The 22,982-nt window shown below is 34.2% G+C and overlaps 3 protein-coding genes across 3 annotated transcripts; all 3 read right to left on the bottom strand.

Moving 5' to 3' along the window:
* Positions 1–56: 56 nt before the first annotated feature.
* On the bottom strand, positions 57–5,538 carry LOC130745235 (monothiol glutaredoxin-S15, mitochondrial-like). The gene is made up of 7 exons (XM_057597405.1): positions 5,379–5,538; positions 4,703–4,834; positions 4,493–4,592; positions 3,186–3,252; positions 2,273–2,351; positions 2,104–2,180; positions 57–347 (listed from the first exon to the last, which is right to left on the bottom strand). The coding sequence occupies exons 1-6, from the start codon at positions 5,445–5,447 to the stop codon at positions 2,133–2,135; spliced, it is 495 nt and encodes a 164-aa protein (XP_057453388.1). The 5' UTR covers positions 5,448–5,538; the 3' UTR covers positions 57–347; positions 2,104–2,132.
* On the bottom strand, positions 926–1,318 carry LOC130749826 (egg cell-secreted protein 1.1-like). The gene has a single exon (XM_057603192.1). The coding sequence runs from the start codon at positions 1,316–1,318 to the stop codon at positions 926–928; it is 393 nt and encodes a 130-aa protein (XP_057459175.1).
* Positions 5,539–20,064: 14,526 nt separating the features above from the next.
* LOC130748323 (serpin-ZX-like) lies at positions 20,065–22,616 on the bottom strand. Its single transcript, XM_057601503.1, has 4 exons — positions 22,564–22,616; positions 21,769–22,166; positions 20,867–21,682; positions 20,065–20,425 (listed from the first exon to the last, which is right to left on the bottom strand). Exons 2-4 carry the CDS (start codon positions 22,144–22,146, stop codon positions 20,357–20,359), a joined length of 1,263 nt encoding a protein of 420 aa, XP_057457486.1. The 5' UTR covers positions 22,147–22,166; positions 22,564–22,616; the 3' UTR covers positions 20,065–20,356.
* Between the last annotated feature and the right edge of the window lie 366 nt (positions 22,617–22,982).

The raw sequence follows: 22,982 nt of genomic DNA, 5'->3' as shown, positions 1-22,982 counted from the left end.
TGTTTGTTTATAAGAAAAAAATCAGGACAGTTATTAATCATTGCATCACATACAAATGAAGAAGTGTAACCTTATTGCTGCAAGTAACATAATACTATCCAAACATTATGGCATTAGATGGATTCATGGAACCAACACCATCCAATGGAAAAGGCATGGCTGTTGCTGTAAGTACATAATATTACTATCCAGAAATTTTGATACAAAGAAGTCACAAAATGTCATCTTTCAGCAAAAGTAGGCCTAAATCTAAACTGCCTCTCTTTAAAATTTCATCACCTCAGTCCTCACATGAGCTTTTACAGCTTGGACATAATATCTTTAAGTTCTTCCTTCAGTTCAGCCGCCTACATGGATGCAAAATATTGTTAAACAGGAGTACAAAATAATAAGTAAAAAAAAACGCATTGTACACGTACAGGGCTATGCAGGAACAAGGAATAGTAGTAATGTCAAGCTATTTATGAATAGCCGGCCTAAAGGAAGGGTTGATGTTCGCGACCAAGCTAGGAGGCGGAAAGCCATAAGCCAGGGGAATCATAAGTTCATAACCCCCGCATTAACTAACCGATTATAACACCACGTAATGATCTGATAAATGCAAAACAACCAGTAACTCAAGGGACAACTCTAAGTCGACTTATGGACCAGTAACCTATATTCAATCTAACAAATAATAATAATAATAATAATAATAATAATAATAATAATAATAATGCTCCACAAAAAAATGGAGAAGAAAAAATAAAACAAGACAAAGAAGCTTTCATGACTTAAATTTTCACTGTATTTTCATATAATGAATAACGTGGCAGAACACATACAGATTTTCCATATCATAATCTGGCCAATAAAAAACAGAAAAAAAAATCTCTCATGACTTTTATTAACCAAAGCACAAGATCTAGTATAGTAGCTTTATTCATTAAGGAAGCACTTCAGCAGTAGGTGGTGATGGTGGGGAACGTGGTTCTTCTACAGCATCACAATAACCCTCCAGAATATTACCCTCTTGTGATGTAAAACCAAGGGAAGCAAGCATGCCAGGCCAGCAGTCATGGCCCACCACCCTTATGGCCCGGCAGCAACTCGGGCCCAAATACGTCTCACCGTTGAGGAAGAATGTTATGACCTCACCAGTGCATGCTTGCAGCTGAAACAACGACTCCCAGCAGTTTGGAGGTGACTCGCCATCTAGCTTGAGCCGTGCAGCCAGGGTTGCCGAGGAGTGCGACCTCATTGCACGTGCAGCAGTGTTGCTGGACACAAAAGCCATCATGATCAGAGCAAGAACAATGAGCTTGTGAGTGGAGGCCATCTTTGGGAGAGAAAGAGTGAGTAGAGAGATATGTATTTAGAGGTATTTGTGATGAGTATGTGACTCTGGGGTGAGCTTTATATAGAGCTAGGTGAGAGTGGTTCTATCAGGAATTGGTGAAAGGAAAGGTCAGGACAAGTGAAGAGACTGAAAACGGCTCAGCAAAGTAGTGGCTATTGATTTCATAATTCATATTTATTAGGAAGTTTCTATACATTTTTCATTTATAGGATTTCTTAAATAGTAAATCAACATCAATATATTACTACATTTGAGCTATCATATTCTTAAATCATACAAGCTGTTCATATTCTCCATTCTTAATAACCCGCATGTTATCTTCCTCATATTAAATCAAATCAATAATAATAGTTAACTGTTCAATCAAAGAAAATGATGTTCTTTTTTTATTTTCTCCAATTAAGAATTGAATATAATATAAGATAGTGGTAAATAATAACTATTTTTTTAATATTGTTATTCCTATATTTATTACCTTGAAAATAAGTTTTAGAGTAAAATCAAATTTTAGTCCTCAGTAGATGCACCATTTATTAAATGATCCATTCACAAACTTCATAAGACTTATTCCTAAAGACTTATTGCTATGCAAAGATATGGCATTAGACAGATTCATGTAACCAACACTTCCTAGAGGAAAAATGTGTGGTTGATCCTGTAAGTAACTTAATACTATCCAGAATTTTTGATACAAAAAAGTCACTTGTCATCTTTCAGCAAAACAAAGAGATTACATCGAATAAATCGGTCTAAATCTAACCTACCTCCAAATTTCATCATCTCGATTGTGCTTTTACTGCTTGGACACAATATCTTTAAGCTTTTCCTTCAATTCACCAGTCTACATGGATGTAAGATACTATTAAACAGGAGTACAAATACAAAATAATAAGTACAAATACAAAATAATCAACTCTTTAAATGAGAATTTACCTGATGCATATTAAGAATAATATCTGATCCACCAACAAACTCTCCCTTAATAAAAATTTGTGGAAATGTTGGCCAGTGACTGCAGACAATGGACATGGGAGAACAGTAAAACATCATAAACATACATTTGACTTATCTGTCAAATATTAAGTTGTTAAAAGGAAAAAGTAATTAAATTTGACAGCAGCTAGACTTGTACTACCATGTCAAAGAACCAGTTAATATGTTCAGTCTTATCACATCAAATGCAAAATAATAGGAAATTTTTTGCACAAGTTTCCATAACGCATGCACAAGTACTCACAACATACAAAGATATTTTGGCTGATTTACCAGCGGATATTACATGATTGAGCTTCAGATGTTTGGATAACATGGGGTTTAAATGAACAAATGCCAACTTAAAACAAGCAAAACTTCATTAGATATACTCATATCGACCGCAACAAAGTCACACAAAACCGAAAGAAAGAAAGAGAACAAATTTCGATCTTCAAACTCATGTCATGTCAATGATCTTTAGTCCATTGACAGGGCGATCCTTCATTGAATTACGTTGCCATCAAAGCATGTCAAAATTTCAATTTTACCACAATTGCAATTTTGAAATGGAAAATTTCAATGTTTAAGATAGAAAAACAATTACCTTAAAGTTTTATGATTTATAAGTCATAGTCTGAACTTTGAATCTAACTGCAATATTTGGGTTCGCACAATGCAATTTGAAATAATGTTTTGATGCTTCACACTGTATATGAGTAATTTCAGTTCCTACTGAAAACAAGTCTATATTTTTATTTACTTCCTTTTTCTGATAACATTTCATTTATTATCATAAATGTTATATTTACTAATGCTTATGATCACTACTCTTATGAAGCAAGAGTGATATAGCCAGTAAGATCAAACTTACCTGAAGGCTTTTACAGCATTTTTCAGTTCAGCATCCTCCAAAATGTTTCTTGCGCTCAAAGGAACATCTGCAATACCAAATTAGCAATATATAATTATAACTGCAACTTATTCAATTGTCATCTAGTAATGCAAGTTAGACCATAGGTAAACTAAAAGAACAACAAAACTATGAAAATTTGTTTAAAACTTAAAAGCAAGGTACAATATTGATCACACGATATGTACAATATAGTTTTTCGAGGTAGCGATACAGATCACATTGTGAATCTAAAATGAACATGAATCTCAATCTATATCGCGAAATCCGAGCTGAGCTGATTCGCACTATTACGATTTGCTGCTGAATCGCATGATTCACAAATCACACAATTCAGAGTCGCACACGGGTAGCACTTTAGTCGGCACGGGTTGCAAAACCTATATCAGTTTCTGGTGGTTTTTTAATTTCTTCACGAAAAGGGCCAGAGCTACCAGACTATTTTACCTCTAAAATACCCATGTAACATTCTCAGAGCAATCAAACCCTAATGGTCCCCACTACTATCGATTCAAGTGAAATTTTGGCCTCACCTAAGAAACATGTCTCTTGTTTTTTATCGGTTCTAGTCCCCCTTTGGTCCCTTTATGCTCAACACTTCTCTCCGTCTGCTTACATGTTTCCTCCTGTGAAATTTGCTTCTTGTTGTTGTGCAATTTTTGTTATTGCAATGGGCTGGTGTTGAACACGGGGATGGTGAATCATTCAATTAGTTAGATTATGATCATTTACTAGGATCTAAGTATAGGAAGTAGAAAAATAATTTACATTTTTTCATCTTATTGGTGTTTTTTGGAGGGATTCGATACTTGACTTTGTGCAGACACCCCCTGTTTTTCTTCTTATTTGGATTTATGGCTTGTCTTGGACTGTTTTAAGGTTTCTTACATGATATATCAGCTTGTGTTTCAATTTATGACTTATTTTTTGTATCATGTATCCTACATAAAACATACAAATAAAGATTCTACTCACAGTTCGGAAAATAGGTCTTCCGATTCACGATCCGAATCTCAATTCAGATAGAAATACAATAGCCACTATGATGTCAGCTGCCTTTAGCAAATTAATCACCATAATGTTTAATAGAAATGCAACTTCGTGTCCATTCTGATTTCTGAGTCTACACTATTAAAATTATAGATACACAACTTTCAGAACATGGGAAGCAATACTCCTACTATGAAGAGATGAGTTTAGAACATGTAATTTCTACAATAACAAAGGATGAAGCATAAAATACATATCACACAATATACTTTACTTACCATAATGTTTTAAAACTCTAACTGCAAGAGAACTAAACCCACACTGTGGGAACTCAGGCACACCTTTCATGTAAATCATAACAGGATTATCCTTGACATCCTGGGAAACATTAACCACAGTGAACAACAGCTCAACTTCAATATGTCATTAGAACAACAACAAAATTGATATATTTTTCGTGTACAAGATTCAATTGACATGATACACACCTGCTCAACAACATTTGACAAAGAAATGGCAGTACCCTCGAGCTTATTAGCTGGCTTGAAGTCATCATGTGTGTCGGGATCATCTGACACCTTGGTGAAGTTTCTCATTCCAAGATAACAGGAACTAGTCATCTGCAAACAAACACATTAAAGGAAAAGACCAATACCATTACAAAAAAGAAAACACAACACACAGTTTGAAGAACTAAAAACTCTAGTCTTCTGAATTACAATACTGATTCATAGATTAAGCCAACCTCTCCAAAAACAAAGTGACCATGTTGGCATATGCTTGTAAGTTGTAAATGCCAATCTAAACTTAATAAGCAGATAACAGTATAAAAAAATGAAGGATCCAAATTTGCCAAATCCTATTGAATAAAAAGAAACAGTTTCTCATATTCCAATTGTTGTAATTGACATAACAAGATAACTAGTGATTTCAAATCAGAATGATTTGAGAACAAAGCAAAGCAATTTCTGGATTGGGACACAATCACCCCCATTTTTTTGCACACCCTAAACCCCATGTTCAACTATTCCAACGAAAAAAACCAACTTTACTCATTGTAACACTCCACCACCATGTGAATCGAAAAAACAAAGGATGCCCATAAGCGTTTAGTGCAGAAAGCATGAAACTTTACAGACAAAACTGAAAAGAAACCAACTTTACCGGTGTGGTGAGAGAACGAGCTGCGATTCCCTTGAAAAGGATGCTAGACAAGGATTTCGCCATCACCATGGTTCTGAGTTCTGAGGAAAGGAAGGTAACACAACAACAAGAAGCAATGGCGTTTGAGAACAGAGTGAAATACTATAAATTTTAGCTACATGATATATATACAAATATATGTATGTATATATGAGTTTGTTTTTTTCATATTAACAAAAATATTAATGGATATGCATCATTATCATTAGTCTAAAAAAGTTTTACATAGGATAAAGATGTTACATTTCTTTTTAATTTTTTAAAATGTTATATGTAAGTGACCTAGACGCGAGAGAAAATTTGTTCGCATAACCATGCATCTTGGTCGTGTAACATTACACCATAATATTCAAATGTGACCAAGTTCGAAATGTCAATCCGATCGTTGGAAACAGTGACGGATCCATAAATTTTATGTCATGGGGGCAAAATATACATATATATTTGTAGCAATACAAAAATATAATTTTACCTTAACAAAAATGTTTTAATGGGAGCAAATGCTATTAGAATAACTATATTTATATTTATACATACATATAGTAGGTGACTATTAAAATAACACTAACATTCATACTATCAAAAAAAAAAAATTGGTGGGGCATATACCATTACATGTAGATCCGTCCCTGGTTGGAAATAACAGCCCGAACAAGGTCAGACATACTCCATATAGGAGGTAATTGCTGACCGCTTCACTCAAGTCCGAATTTTTATTCTAAAAGTAATGATAAAATAAATCTTCAAAAATTGAAAATAAAGAAAAAACATGAAAAGGTCAAAAAATTCAAAATAATAAAAAGTTCTGAAATATATTAATAAAAATAGAATAAAGTTCCGAAAATTCAAAATAAAAAAAATGAACTGAATGCGGAACAATTTAGAAGAAAAGGTCAAAAAGCAAAACAAAAATGAAAGGCTTATAAAAATTTTAAAAATAAATGAAGAATCTAGAACTTGGTCAATTATTCCCTTTAACCTCCATTGCATCAGCACCATCGACGTTCACATTTTTAGAGGATTAGACGGAGAGAGTTGGGGTTCCATCGTCGTTGAGCCTCAATTCCAAGTATTTATTTTCTTCTGCTCTCCTTCATTCATCTGCTTTTACTTATGCTAAATGTGATTGCTCAAATTTTTTTTTTATAGATGATTGCTGATATAGTGATATTGTTATAATATTTAATGTGATCTTTACAGAAGAGCTTAAGCTTTTGGAATAATTGGTTACTTAACAAATATTGGATCTGCATAATTTCATTTTGCAGAACCAGTTTTAATCAACAATGAATAGGATGAAGAACTTCAGTCTCCTTGAGGATATGCTGGTAGAAATTCTGTTGAGGTTGTCAGTTAAATCTCTCATACGTTTCAAATGTGTGTGCAAATTATGGCTCCCCCTCATTTCCGATCCCCAATTCGCTAAATCTCATTTTGACCTAGCCGCCACACCAATTGATCGTCTTATTATAGGATTCTTTGGTGGTTCCATAGAATTTAAGGCGGCATCACTTACTGACGACAAGGACCCTGATCTCGTGTATCTCAACTATCCGCATACACCACCACCACCTCGCACACGCCCTCGCTATATACTTACATTTCCTGTCAGCGCTCACAGTTCTCGTCGTCTTCTTTGGGCTATTGGTTATTGTAGAGGGATTATGTTTTTGGGCAATATGATTGGTGATGCCGTTGTCTGGAATCCCTGAACCGGTACCCATAGGCAAATACCAGTCTCATATGATAAGATTGATCCGTCCCTCCCAAATACAGGATATAAATACCGCGAAAAAGAGTTTTTGCTTGATATTCTACACGGCTTTGGATATGACAAATCAACAGATGACTACTTGTTAGTTTTCATACGACAATCGTATTCGTGCAGGAACATTGCACAGAATTTTTCTGACGCGGATAAGAACTCTCATCCTCGGATTCAAGTTTTCTCATTGAAAACCAATGTGCCTTCCTTTATTTATGGTGTTGATTTTGAATATGATCAGTATCAAAATCCTTATGATAGGGCTGGGGTGTTCTTGAATTAGTCTCTTCATTGGATGGTTAAATCTAAGGCTACGGGGCTTGTACTTATTCTTCCCTTTGATTTAGGCCCAGTTTGGAAGAGCTTATTTGAGCTTATCTGACAGCATAAGCTCTTATGCCAGTGTTTGGGAGAGCTTATGCAAACAGCTTATGACCTGCCATAAGCTATTTTCAGCTTATTTTCATAAGCTACTCAGGACAGCTTATGAAAAACAACTTATGCTTATATACAGCTTATTTTTAATTTATTTCAATAAATTTTTAAAAATAGCTTATGAATAAGCGCTTATGTCATAAGCGCTTATGACCATAAGCGCTTAATTAAGCTGTTTTTCCAAACGGGGCCTTAATAGATAGAAGTTTATCAGAGATTCATCTATCAGATGATTGTGTGAAACTGTACCGTGACAATGAACATCATTGTAGTTTAAGTGTACTAGGAGGATGTCTTGGTCTCCATTTCTTTGGTGATGGGATGACGATGAGATATGAGTCATGAAAGAATATAAAGTGTCATCTTCTTGGACTAGATGTTTTCTTATTCCAAACAAGGACGGCCGTGGTCCCATATGCTTGACTAAAGATGGTGCACTTCTTATGTATGGAAAAAATATCATGAAATTGAGTGAGGATGGAGGCTTGCTCAAGCATCACCTTAATGGGCTGCGTAGCATGCATGCTCCAGAGTATCGTTATCCGTATAGGGAGAGTTTATTACCACTCCCCTAGTAGAACAAAATATCCCAAGAAGCAAGTGAAGATGATCCACAGTAAACGTAAGGTAAATGTTATTATGAAATGTTCCCTTATTTTTTTAACCTTTTTGTTCCCATTCATTGCCACATGATATATGTTTACCATCTTAGACATTTTAAATATATTAAGTTTTAAACTTTTTGTATGGTTTTTTTAATGGCACAGGTACCCTCTACATTGGTAGAAAAGGAACATGAGTTGTGCTGAATGCCTTTTCACGGCGCGTTAAATTAATCTAGTTTCTGAAAGTATTTCAAATATTTAAAATTTAGTTGTTTTGGTTTAACATGTAAATGCAGTGTTTCACAATTGAATGGTTAGAAATTTTTAATGGTTTTGTAGTACGTTTGAGTGCTCATCAAAAGTTCACGTTCATTGGAAAGTTGTTGAGACCATTTTTGTATATTTGCACGCAAATGCAAACATGGAATTAGTTTTTTTTTTGTAGATTAAGATATATCTTGTTAGAGGAATTAGATTTTATATTATTATGATTTTTGTTATAATAGATTAGAATAAGATAAGATATGTTTATCTATTTTAAAATAGTATCAACTAAGATTTGAGTATAAATGATAAAATTTGACAAATCATGCCCCTCCACAACCGAAACCATAATAATAAACCCCAAACAAAAAATAAATGAATTGAACATGTTCGAACTTAAGTTGTTAAAATTACTTGAATGCCGTGACGGAACCAGGATTTTTGTGAAGCCTGAGCAAGGTTAAGCTTAAGCCTAACTGCACATCTGACAGGGTTTTAAACTGCGGTTGCGGTCGCGGTTGCATTTATTGTAGTTGCGCGTATTGCGGTGTTGCGGCGTGAATAGTTTGCTACAATGACAAATATGTCTTATTCTCAATTAAGCACCCAACCCAAACATAGAATAGACTCCATAGTTACCAAGTTCGTCATACGCTCCGGCACGTGCTACGAGTACGCGTACGCAACACACCAAATAATTTTTAAAAATAAAGCAAATAATTAGAATGTATAGCAGAAAAAAATTACTTTTTGTGCAGGTTTGACATTTCTTATTTATCTTCTAGAAAAATAAATAGCTTTAGTGTTATTGAATTATATTTATATATTATTTTGATGGTGTTATAATTAAATCAATATTTATTACATAAACTAATACTTATAATATTTTAATTTATCATAACTAACTAACTTGATGTAATTATTTTATTTTTATATAAATATATTATTTGTAACTTATTTTAAAAACGTTAAACTATTATAAATTGACTCGATATGAGAAAAATGATGATGCACCGTCGGTGTAAAGATTTTTTACACCGTCAACCAATCAGATTTTAAGGATGTGTCACATCAATTAATAAAATCAAATAAAAAGAAAAATTTTCTCACGTCATTGAAATCTGATTGGTTGATGGTGTAGAAAAATTTTAAAAACTCAATTGATATATGGTCTTCTATTTTTGTTATCTAAATATTTTGAGTCATATCAGTTTGACGTGGACAGCCACGTAAGCAACTGGCCGGACCTGAGGCTGCCGGAGGGACGGGTCCAATTTGTTTTTGAAAGTCTGATGATGATTTTAAGATAATTTTTCGGCGATGGACGATTTTCAAATATCGCTCAAAGTCCAGGGACAGTTATAATTTTTAACCCTAAAAAATAATACTAATCATTAATTATTAAATTTCAGTAATATCTTTTATTTACACAAAAGAAAACTCTAATATAAGCATTAATGCATCAAAAACTCTAATATAATTTATTCACATGTTTCAACATAATAATTTTTCGATTATATTTTATAATGAAAAATTGTTTTAATATTTATACTTTATATAATTATACTATAGTATTTTTACGCAAGTGGTTGGGGGTTCGAAAACTCATTGGTCAGCCCCCTACCGCTTACTGCGCTAACCGTGGGGCGAGAGATTAGTGTGCATCATCATTTTTCTCATATAATTTATTTACTTTTTATTGAAATAAAACGGTTTTTCCAACCCTAAATTTTGGTTAAACCCCGCAAACCTCATTCACTCACTCATTGTCTCTTTCTATCTTCTCATTTCTCTTTGTATTGGGTTGAAGTACCCCTTGTACTTCTATTCAATATATTTCTTATTGCTTATAAAAAAAAAAAACTCACTCATTGTCTGTCGTCTCTGCAAAAACAGAGATCAAAGATCACAGACAGAGGTAGTTTCTCTTTCTTTCTGTGTAAGAATGATTGATTTTTTTCCTTCTGCAGTGTTTTTTTTATTCAACTATTTCTATTGCCCATTGTATTCATAATTCATTCATTGTCAATATTGTTCAATCTCCAAATACGTTTTCCATTCCTATGGAACTTACATTGTTATATAAGGATTCTAAGTTCAAATTTTTCGTTTCATGTCATTTGCTATTAGAAAGGAAGCGGAAGCATTACCAATGGAACCAACATCTCATCCAACCACAACAAACAACCTCAAATGTGGATGCAAGTGAGAAAATTTCTTTTTTATAGTAGATTGATATAGTAAATTGATATGTGTGTTAAGATAATAATTGTGTGAATGCAAATTATCTATTATTCCAATATATAAAAAGATTTTGATTCACTTTTTTATTTTAAAGTGAGAGTGACTACCATTAAAGTGAGAGTCAACAACGTCTGTTTAAATTATTAATGATAATGAATATTTAAACATAATTTTTTTTATAAGTCAATTTTTTTTGGTAGAGCCAAAAAGTATATTGAAATGAAGTATAAAGGGGTATTTTAACTCAACACGAAGAGAAAAAAAAACAAGTAGCAAGAAGATTACAACTCAAAATAACACTTAAAAGAAAAACTCCAATGGAGGCTAGACTTCAAATTATACCTCAATTAACCTTACTAAGAAAATTCCTTTTGAGAAAAACCCAGTGAAGAAAAAAAGAAAAAATTGTAATGATTAGGATCTTTGACAAGATTAGTTGAGGCTTTGATCAATTTGAAGAGGGAAATGCTTCACTTGTTGGAATTTTTTGCGTACACGTGTAGAAGTGAAATTTAGCTTCTATCATGGTAGGCTCTGACAGAGAAATTTGTTAGGCAATTCTTCTTCAGGGCAGTGAAATCTTGGATCTGCATTTGGGTCAACAACTTTCAGGGAGCTTTTTATTCTTCTGTAAATCTCCTGGTTTGACTTCCCCCTCCCTTCCATCATAATTGGTGCTAAGACTCTGTGATAGAAGTGTCCCTGCACAAGAATTTCCTGTGGTCCGCATGGTGAGTAAGCTATAATGTTTCCTTTACCTTCAACATTAGCATCTTCAAAAAATCTTCCTCCAAAACATGTATTCATGACTGCTGTGAGACTAACTCCACTGGAAATTTTCTTACCAAGCCTTGACCAGTAGGTCTCTGAATTTATAGAGAAGTAATTAGTTAATTTGTAAAGCTAAAGATAGATGGTCTAAAAGACAACAAGTACATTAAAAGGATAATTGAATAAACTCACCAACGAGTGGCTTGTCATCGGATGATGAGATGGCTGCTTGTCCATTGGCATATTGTCCATGACCAGTAACATATAAAAATAAGGTGTCTCCTTCAATTGCATTTTTGATTAACTTTCTTACTTCCCATCTAATATTATCCTTTATAGGTATGTGCAACTCGTTTTTCTCTTCCTCAGTCATGGTTAGTATATTATCTTTACTGAAATCATAATACTTTCTTAAAATCTCTTTCATACCATGACATTCTATAACACTAGACGGCAATGAGTCCTCCTGATTCGCATAGGTCATGCCTATGAGAAGAGCTGCTTTTCTAGGTACATGTCTATGCTGTTCACCCCTTGATTCACGCTTGTATTTCTGAGTATTTTTTACCCTTAACTTGTCTGAGGAAGGCTTGTGCTTCACTCTCATATTTGGCACCTAAATTTCAGAAACAAGTTACTATCATTTAGCAAAAACATGGATCACATATTCTAGAAACTATCTATTGTTACAATTGTAAAACTATCATACTTACCAATGTTGTGGGACTGTGGCTGCTAAAGAGAAGAGCAACTACTACTTGGAGGACTTTCTTGTAAGTACCTTCTCCACCAGCACCAGCAATAAGTTCATGTCCAGTTGACAAATGAACTTCTTCCTTCATACCCTCCACATAAGTTCCCTACAACCAGTGTTAATAATCAATTTTAATTACATTCCCATGATCATATATTAGGTAGTATATAGATACAGACTTCATCTACACACTCTTCAGATGATGCAGGGTGTTTTGAAAGATAAGAGACAATTCAAAAATTAAATTTATTAAGTATTTGCATTAAACATCTCTTAAGCTGTTCAGCAATAATTAATTGTGACTACACATGCCATAGATTACTAGTCAACCAACCAGGATGTTCAAAGATATACATAAAAGAAAAACCTGAAGTAAAACTCACTTTCATGCATAAGAGATCTTCAACTTGCAAAGCTCTGTCAAATACTTGAGGAATTTGACCATCAATTTCTTCTTTCACTAAGGTGAACTTGTATACAGTTTCCTGACAGAGCACTTCCATTAGAAACAAAAAAATAAAGAAACATTTGAACAGGTAGCTAACAATTATGAGGAAAATGAAAAGGTAGTACCACTGAGATGTCTGGAAAATTTGAGAGAATGTCACTAAGCTCAAAAGTATCAAGGTGACACCGGAGCAATTGCTGCTCATCTTCCACAGGGACATGGGTATCTGAGCGAGGTAGAGATCATCATATATATATTATATATGTTAAAGACTAACTAACAGCCTAGCTAGATATTGAGTTACAAACTGTAGAGAACTAGAAAAAATAAAACTAGTGTAGAAAGTAAAGTAAATTGTAAGTAGTGATCCTAATTACCTATTGGAGCAACCACATATGGATTGCGGTATTCATTGAAGTCAAAATTGCAGTCATCAAAAGTCTTAAATGCATATTCCTCAATGATTGCGTCATCCGCTACACACAATAGAAGCGTCTTCAGGTATTTCTTCTGTAAGTCATGGTAGACACCTGCAAGGAAAAGAAGTAGAATTCTCAGTACAAGGAAGTGAAAACCGTATCCTAGAAGTTCAGCGAATTCAAACACAAATATTACCTAATGGTGGAACGGAGTACTTCTCAGGAAATAGTCCTCTGACATAACAGCTACTGAATAAGGCAAATTGTAGCATGTTTCTCATCTGGAAATTGAAATTTCAGATTAGACATGTCAAAATTCAGACTCTAATTCCTAGTAGTAAAGCCTAGTGGATGATCATTACATTACTACTTGTGATTCAAACAAAACTTGTTAAAGCAGGGATCACATATGTAGAATTTAAAACAGCGAAAATATTCGGACGAAATTTGATAACGAAAGAAAATTGAAATCCAGAAAAAGCAATAAACTATACATGTACCGGAAACATTGCAGTAGAAGAACAAAAAAATGTTCGAAATCTGTATCGATTAAACAATCACAGTGCAATGTAAATGAAGGAAAATGATTAAGCACCAGTGAATCCTGCTCAGAGATTTCAACTTCGTGTATCTTTTGTGCAACGACCTGGAAGAACAAACAAGAACAATAATATGCAATGATGTAAAACTAATTACCAATAATATTCATCAATTTCTAAAACTAACTTCAAAATCCAGAGGAGAAATCAATGATCTAGTGGAAACACAACAAACAACACAAGAAAATTTCAGATCGATTATGCATTGCATATTGCATTTGCAGTGTAAATACCAAAAGAGGTGAATCCTGATCCTGATCCTCATCCTCATCCTGTGCAGTGATTTCAACTTGATGCATTTTTTGATCAAGAACAATAATATGCAATCAAATGAATGATCTGAAACTAATTACCAATATTATTCATCAATTTCTAAAACTAACGTCAAAATCCAGAGTGATCTAGTGGAAACACAACACAGCAGTGGAAGAACACAACACACACAAAATTTCAGATCGATTATGCAGTGTAAATGATCGAAGTAGTTACCAAAAGAGGTGAATCCACATCCTCATCCAGCTCAGTGATTTCAAGTTCAACGACCTGAAAGAAGGAATGAATGAATTGGAAAGATGAAACTATGGCAGTGAGAGAAAGAAAAATGGAAGAGAAGAAGATCACCATGGTTGCTGAACTCTCCAAGAACAAGAATGCAGAAAACACTGTTTTGAAATTCTGGCGGGATTTGGAGGAGTGACCTCTATTTATAGCCAGGCTAAACGGTTAAGCTCATAATTATAGTTTGTTAGAACCAAGTTACTTGTAATAACTAGCTTTTCATTACTTTAATTACTAGTTTTTCACTTCTCTAATTTTACCTGCAGTTCGTTCGGTCAGGTGCTGTTGCATGCTATTTGAGGTCACGCAAGTTTAGTGTGTAAGGAATTCCCGCCAAAATACCTCATTTTTGCCTTACAAAGAAAATAATTGTGTTATTATATAATAAAATAATAATAGAGTTTCTCGCTATCATGTAGTTCATTTTAGACAAAACCATAAGAATATTATCTAATTAATTAATCAGTAATTAGAAGAATGTTACGAAAATTAAGGAATAGAGAGAGTTTGTTAGGGAGGGTCACTAATCAGCATATTTGCTCCCTCATTTTTTATCATTGTGCGAATTCTCTCCCCCATGTTTAAAATGAGCGAATTTCCTCCCTCATGTTTCAAATTGTGAAAATTGGGTCCTGCCGTTAGCTTTCCATCCAATTGTTAATAGCGGTTGCTATTTTTCACCCCCCTTTTTACTATCTGCACCACCTACACTAAATTAAAAAAAAATTAATTTCTATCTTCATTGTAAAAAAAAAAACTTTTGACTAATTTAATTTTCTATTATTTGTAAGCTTAATTGAAATTTTGGTCCCATAAGTATCACGCTTGTGCAATTTGGGTCCCTCATGTTCAAAACGAGCAATTTGAGTCTTGTGGCGGAGGAGGAGGCGAGGAGACAGTCGTTGGAGAAGAATTTGACGGCGGAGATGGCGCGCTTGTGGAAGAAGAGAAAAATGGGGAAGATGATAATGGTGCATCTTTTGAAGCACATGTCTGTCACGTGTGTTTTATATAACTAGGTTTATTTATTTCTTTTTGTATTTGTCCCTCCATGTAGACTAATCAATGCCAAGTAGATTAATGAGTGCCACGTCATTAACTTCCGTTAACGATTTGGACGGCAGACTAACGGAGGGACTTGATTTGCACAAAATAAAAATGTCAGGATTCAAATTGCTCGTTTTGAACATGAGAGACCCAAATTGCACAAACGTGATACTTAAGGGACCAAAAATGCAATTAAGCCTTAATTGTATTTAACTTATCTTCTTTATTTTTATTTATGATTAAGGTGTGGTTAGTAAAAGGAGGAGGTGAAAATAGCAACCGCCGTTAGCAATTGGATGGAAAACTAACGACAACACAATTTTTTTTTGTGACAAGAGGAAAATTAAACACAAGAAACAACTAAGCTACGACGTCTAAATACAATGACGCATAAATATCAGAGGGTGGTTGGCCCCTAATCCTACGCGGTGCTCCTTCCCGGTTGGCCTTCCTAGCTAGAAAATTTGTAGTTCTGTTCTTCTCGCGAGTTACATGAATGAAGGAGACGTTCACTGTCTGATCTCCATTATTAACGGCAACACAATTTGAAACATGAGAAAGGAAATTCACTCATTTTAAACATGGAGAGCGACTTCGCACAATGGTAAAGGATGAGGGAGCAAATGTGCAATTAAGTCTCTTTAAAATAGCTATTTTGGGCTCTCACTTATCACAATTTTGCACTTTTGGTCCCCAATAAAAAAATAACACTTTTGGTCCTCCACATTGCTTAATTTTTTGTAAAAATGATCCTTATTTAAAACTAAAATGGCAAAAGTGTATAAATGAGAGGGACTAATTTTGCTAATTTTTTTTTCTGAAGGGATTAAAAAGTGCAAAATCGTGATAAGTGAGAGACAAAAGAGTTATTAAGTCTAGAAAATTAAAAAAAAAAAAGTCAAAGTGAGCCTTGTGCTCTGCATTGAAAAAAAAAATCTCGTGTTATGTTTCATAAAATTTGCACACAATAAATAGTAGTTTTGGTCCTTCAAATATATTAGATTGATCACCTTAGTACTTCGAAGATGAAAATAAACGAAATAGTATTTGAAAGATCAAAACCGATCAAGTGGGATTATGGTGAATGAGGGTTCGAACTCTGAGAAGAGACTAATTTACTAACACTATTAACAACTAAAATTTGCCAATAAAAAAACCCGATCAATTTACATCCTGTTTCTTTTTGAAGGAATTAGAAATCTTAAACAACAAAAAATATTAACTTGTTACATACATCAGATAGTGACTTACGCCTGCAACTGCAATCATGAGCAAGATTACATTAAGGATCAAATTTCCACCACAGTTTAGGAGGCATCACAATACACCACAATGCGAAGATGCTGTTAAAATCAATGGCTCTACATGATAATAGTAGACATTAGGTATGGAAGAGAATACTAATTTAAGTTTGAACCAACACCAAAGAGTGAAAACAATCTGAATATTCTGTTTTCCATAAATCTGTTTTATATATTCTGTTTTTATTATTGGATGCAGATCTATTGGTGTAACTCTTGTTTATGAACAGGTATTCTGGAATACTAATTTGCTTGCATTAGTAATGGAAGCTTTCAGGTTTGTTGCATAACTACCTAAGCATGATTACAATCAAAAGAAAATTGTTTTGATTTAGTTGCTTTCAGATTTCAAAATTTTAGCTTTTACAATTATTTTTTGTCCAAGTTTTTACTCAACAATTCTTGATTTTAATGTCTTTAATTACCTTTCCTCTTAAATTCTTTGTAGGTGACAGCACAAAACATGTGCACAATGCTGGGAAATGTTAGATTTAGATTGTATGTAGGCAAGGCCGGCCCTGCGCCTGTGCAAGTAGGCCCACAGCTCAGGACCTCCAAAAAGAAGGGGCCCAAAAAAAAATCTCATTAAACTTTTCCCTAAAATACAATTTAGCTATAATAATTAATGTTCAAGATGTTATTAATGACTTCAGCTGGTCTAGTGGTAGTAATTGTGTATGTTACTTTTATGTACCGGGTTCGAATTCCACCTTTTGGCGGTCACGTTGCTTAGATTCGAACATACGACCCATAGGCGGGTTGCAAGAGGTCAGTTGTCAAACGAACCAACATAATGGTTCTGATGAAATTTCAAACGTTAAAAGTTTTAGGGGTTCATTTTTATTATTTGCCCAGGGCCCTCAAAATGTCGGGACCGGCCCTGTATGTAGGTAGTTAACTATTTAGCTGTGCAATTAGTGTTTACGTTCAACTTAAACTATGAAATAAATGAGGATTTTGACTATGTAAATGATGTGTTATACTTAGTTGTAAGAACCTATAATCTTGTGTAAATAATCAGTGGTTAAGTTAGAAATTGACAACACGCTTGCGTTTTATTTTGTATAATGTGATAGTTGATCCTTTTTTTTTTTTTTTGCTGCATTGGAAAAATGATAGTTGATCCATATATCAATGCCTTTATATTTGATAAAATAATTATTGATTCATTTTGCTGTCAAAAAAAATAATTATTGATGCATTTTGTGGCATTTACAAGCTGTCAGTAAAATTTGAGCCTAATACAATGGTAGATGCAATTGTGGCATTTAAAAAATGCCTGAAGCGATTTGTGGCATACTAAACCGGCATTTAAGCAAAAAAATGGCACAAAACAGTTGTGGCACCTGTAATAGAGGCACTTAAAGGTGAATGTCACTAATAACACTTGGGGCATTTAATAAATGCCACAACTTAACAATATCAATGCCACTAAAAATACTTTTTTTGTAGTGATAAGTCTTCACTAGCACCTCATTTTAATCCATTTGAACTACTGAGACTATTGTTTCAGGCACTAGCTTCAGAAACTGGCATGGGCTATACCAGCCATGGTTGATCTCCACGACAATCTGATAAGTGTCATATTCACCATGTTTTACATTATGTTTTAGGCACTTATTTATGGTAATAATGAGAAATTTCTTATAAGTAACTCTCTTTTAAGTTGATTATGTAGAAAATGATTTCAATCTCAATTTCAGTTGTAGGTTGAAGAGTATTTGAGAAAGTGCATCATTTGGATGAAAGAAAGCTTGTAAATGAAGAAATCTATGTAGCTTTGAAGAATCTCACTCAAGAACTTTTAAAAATCACAAGAAATCAACCTTGTTGTTCCAGTCATGCTTAGCATGCGTTCCAGGGTGCTAAGCATCATCTGGCAATGGAGATTCCTTAAACATGAAGTAACAGGGTGCTAAGAGTGTCCCATGAGTGCTTAGCATCACCTGGCGGTGGAGCATCCTTCATAATGAAGAAACAGGATGCTAAGCACCTAAAGTGGAGTGCTAAGCATCCTGTAACAGATCTGCAATGATATAAATTCAAAGTTCAGCACAGAAACGAAAGGAACGAAAAAGAAGACACAGAAACTCGAACCAAGGAAGAGGGATAGAGAGATTGGGAGCTTTGTTACCTTCCGTCGAGCTGGGAACACGCCGACGACGGCACGGATCATCCATTTCTTCTCTTTAACTCTTGTAAGCATGAAAGCTTCCATGGAAATGGATAGCTAAACCTTTTTGTGTTGGGATTGGAAGTAATCTTTTGATTTCTATGTCCTCATCTTGATTGTCATATATGAATTCATGTTTTATGTTATGATTTCAATGGGTTATCTTGTTCTTAATGCTAGCTTTAGATTGATCAACTAGAACTTGATATTTGATTTAATTGCTTAGTGGAAACTTTGTTCTTAAATCTGAAATAGGTAAACCCATCTCTTGAATCTAAGTTCTAGGAATAGAGTTAGTTCAAGAGTCAATGAACACCTAAGTTTAATGCTTCTTGCTTTCTAATTTATTCAAGGAATTGATAGTTGGGAAGTGATTTGATAATCTTTGTCATTAGGGAACTATGATGAAGTAAAGAAATGGTGTGATGAAATCAATCATAAATCATGGCTTGTATGTGAAATCATAGAATACAACGAAGTTAATTGATGAAACCCGATCCCAACCATTTTCTCAACTTGTTTACAATCCTCTTTACTATCGTTTGTTGTGTTTTTCCATATGCTATTGATCGGTAACCAAAACAACCCACAATCAACTTTTAATCCATTGCTCAAGTAATTCGACTAGAGAAAGGCGTTGTATTTTCAATTCCCTGAGGACGATAAAAACCCTTGCTGTACTACAATCGAATTTTGAGGGATTCGAAAGTGGTTAAGTAAAAATCCTTTCAACACAATCTCCAATCAATTTCTCAATCAGGAGGATTTCTTCCAGTTGTGCATCGGGTTTCTTCTTAAGCTTCCAAAAAGCATCATATTAAGGCAGTGAAAGAATAGGAGATTAAAAGGAATTCATGTTTTGCCTGCCAACTAGTACTTTTTTAACAATGAAGGTCCAATAATCACAATTCACCAACAACACTATATATAATTCAGCTGGGCTTCAAAGAGTAGAACGGTAGGGGAAAAAATTGAAAAAGGTATCCATTGTAACTAAACAAATATGTTCCTACCACTCTTAAGTCTTAACTTGTCTAATTGTAATGAACTTGCAAGAAGTATCCATTTCCTGTTTTTTCCAAGAAAGCATTGATGGAGCATATTAACATGATACCAGTTAAGCATATTAACAAACATCATGTTTGTTTCTTGTCATTCAACTTACCAGTTTAACACCTCATCCAAAACCTAACAATGACCAATCTAGTATAAGTAATATAATAAGTAAGGACAGTGCAGAAAAACATCAATTAATCAACCACTAATATCATATTTTTAATTTCATTTATATGTTTGTAACAAGGAGGATCACTACAACTTCGTTTGAAGCCATGTTCTATCACATGTTTAACCCACTAATATTGACTATGCAATATGCACCAACAAAACAAAACTAGTAAACCTAATAATGTTGCAACATAATCATAAATGAGAGCGTGAAACAATTTCATGGAGCCACTTCTACTGGACCTCTTCCTCTTTGGTGGAATATCGGGCTTATCATCATTGCCGTCATCACCCTTATCTTCCTCCTCCCGATTCCCTCCGGTTCAAAATCAGTAGATTATTCCCCACTGTTCTTTAAAAAAACTCCTCCTTTTTTTGGCACTTCTGAAGAACTCCTCCTAAAACATTTATATTTTATGGAAAAAAGTAAGTCAAATGGTTAAAACGTAGCAAAATGAAATTACACTTGTAATATATCGATCATACAATAATGCAACAGCACAACAGGTGTAGATAACTAAAATTTTATGTCAACTATCTTTATTTTCATTCTCACTTAAAGAAGGAATTATGTAATGTAAGACATATTATTGAGTTCTTTTAGCGGAAACTTCAAACATGATTGTGTTCTATTGATTCTCAAACTCCACACATCATAAGCCTGAATTGCTGAAAATTCAAGTAACAAATACTATGCCAACGAAAGACCTAGTCCATTATAAAATGCACACCCCAAGTGAAAAAGAAGTGTAACTTTCCCATATGGTTGGCATCAATATTCAATCGGACAACAAAACAATTCTAGTCACAAAATACAATCAGATATTGAAATTACTAACCATCTCCAACGTGGCTTTTAGTGATGAGGCTTCTCCGTCGGGATGAAGCACCTTCCCAATAAAAAGGATTGTTCCGGTCAAATCTTCTCTGATCATGAAGAGGAAAGGGTGGTTAGCTACAAAATTTATACTCGGATTACGGGTCCTACACTTCAGTCTCGCGAACATTAACTCCAATGCCGTAGCTTCAGTGCCTTCTTCATTTACATCAATGGAAGTTGTGTGAAACATGCTTTCAACATATACTCCATTTGAAGGAGAGTCCACCATTTTTGTAAAATCCGCATCCCATTGAGAGAAAGGAGAAACTACTCCAAGCTCCTTCAACACATTAGAAGCTTCAAGTGTAAAAGAAATCTTGAATTTTGGAATTCCAAAACGAATGACTTGCACTTTTCGCCGAGGAAGCTTGCCTTTCAAAAAACCAGATTCTGATGCCAACTTTTCAATTAAAGCTGAAAGTCCATCTTTTGCATCCGGAAGAAAAATGCACATGGAGAATCGGCGCTTTTTATCGCTATCTTGCTTATAAGGAAGACGGAGGATTTTAAAACCATCAAAAGCTCTAATATACTGCGTCTTCTTCTTGCTTGTCATGAAGGGAAGCTTGATTGAGGTACCATTAAGGAGGTGAAAATCAGCATGGTATGTACTTAAAGCATCAAACTTGTGTTTCCACACCCCCTTGAAGCAGAGTGCACTTGCATAGACAAGGCTGGTTAAGTTGGCTACTACCTTGGAGGGACAAAGCTCTGTGATAAGGCCACTGGTCTCCCTTTCAACCCACGAATTCACTTCATGGCACACTTGATCAGCCTTTCAAACCACACATGAAAATTAATTATATTTTTTTCATAAACATTTTAACAGAAGGATTTTTTGGATCGAATTAAAAAAATTACCTTGGTAAAATCAGTTGAATGGAGAGTGGCTTTGTAATGAGTTGCCACAAGTTGTTTAAAAGTATGGGAAAGGGAAACCGATTTATCCGCCCATATTCCATTGACATAAGACAGGCAATGTGAAGGAGTAGCGACAGCAGAGACGAGCTGAGAGAACAAAGTGTTGAGATGGTCGGTGGAGTCAGATCGGAGGAAGGAAAGAAGCTCGTGGAGTGTGTGGCCTTGTGAACCAGCAGCCATGACGCTAAGAACAATATGGAGAGAAAAGGGTGAAAACACCATGTTCTTCTCCTGATATTCTTCTTTTGAGAATAAATGCTTTGTGATACTGAGGGCAACATCATCTCTTTGGCACCTCATTGATTTTCTGAGGTCCATTAATGGTTCAAAATCCGATCCTAAACAGTAAGAAAGCAATGATTCAAATTAAATGGAGAAAATTGCATTATAATCATCCCAAACTCATATTTTTTTCTTCAACTCAGACACTTGAAACTGACACAATTTGATTCACAATTTGATTTGAGAAAGGACAGGATGCATATTAACAACATCCTATCACCCTCAAGAACAGAACATATTTTTACCACAAGAAAAATCCTGTCACTCAGTGAGATTAAGAAAATATCTATAGTTCACACCCTCACTCGCCATAACCTTATATTGAACTACTAAACAATCAATCAAATTGAGGAAATAATAACGAAAAGCAATTAAAATTTTAACAAAAAACAGTTAAACTCATAAACAAATTAAAAGCGTCATAGAAGAAAAGAGATGACCGGAGAACCGAACCTCAAAACTTATTAGAGCAGCTAGGGCAGAGATGAGGCACCAAGTGAATGTTGTTACGGTATATATATATATATATATATATATATATATAATGTAGTGTATCTGCCAAAAACAAAACAAATCTAATCTTATTCTCTTTTTTTTTATACATCGAAAAATATCTAATCTTATTCTAATTCTAATTTTAATCTTGCTTATCTAAAAAAATATAATTCTAATCTAATTTAATATGTAATCTAATATAAATTAATGTTTTAGATTCAAACTACGAATCTTCACCCAAAAAAAAGATTCAAACTATGAATTACAAGATACACAAAACAACTATGAATATCAGATTGAAATCGAAATTTTGTTATGAATAGGTTTGCCAAAAACAAAAACAAAAAAACTATCAGATTTGAGTTCAAAAAAAAAAC

The sequence above is a fragment of the Lotus japonicus genome, chromosome 3 (genome assembly GCF_012489685.1).
Source record: "Lotus japonicus ecotype B-129 chromosome 3, LjGifu_v1.2".
In the NCBI taxonomy this organism is placed as follows: Eukaryota; Viridiplantae; Streptophyta; class Magnoliopsida; order Fabales; family Fabaceae; genus Lotus; species Lotus japonicus.
The sequence above is the reverse complement of the archived record's forward strand: the minus strand, read 5'-3'. Positions and strand labels throughout refer to the sequence as shown.

What these genes read in the sequence shown, in the direction of transcription:
- LOC130749826 (XM_057603192.1), bottom strand. Translation starts at nt 1,318, where the DNA reads ATGGCCTCCACTCACAAGCTCATTGTTCTTGCTCTGATCATGATGGCT.
- LOC130745235 (XM_057597405.1), bottom strand. Translation starts at nt 5,447, where the DNA reads ATGGTGATGGCGAAATCCTTGTCTAGCATCCTTTTCAAGGGAATCGCA. An exon ending in TAGAGTTTTAAAACATTATG is followed by an intron (nt 3,253 to 4,492) that starts GTAAGTAAAGTA and finishes TTGGTATTGCAG; the next exon opens with ATGTTCCTTTGAGCGCAAGA. An exon ending in TTATTCTTAATATGCATCAG is followed by an intron (nt 2,181 to 2,272) that starts GTAAATTCTCAT and finishes ACATCCATGTAG; the next exon opens with ACTGGTGAATTGAAGGAAAA.
- LOC130748323 (XM_057601503.1), bottom strand. Translation starts at nt 22,146, where the DNA reads ATGGACCTCAGAAAATCAATGAGGTGCCAAAGAGATGATGTTGCCCTC. An exon ending in ATTCAACTGATTTTACCAAG is followed by an intron (nt 21,683 to 21,768) that starts GTAATTTTTTTA and finishes GTGGTTTGAAAG; the next exon opens with GCTGATCAAGTGTGCCATGA. An exon ending in TAAAAGCCACGTTGGAGATG is followed by an intron (nt 20,426 to 20,866) that starts GTTAGTAATTTC and finishes TAAATGTTTTAG; the next exon opens with GAGGAGTTCTTCAGAAGTGC.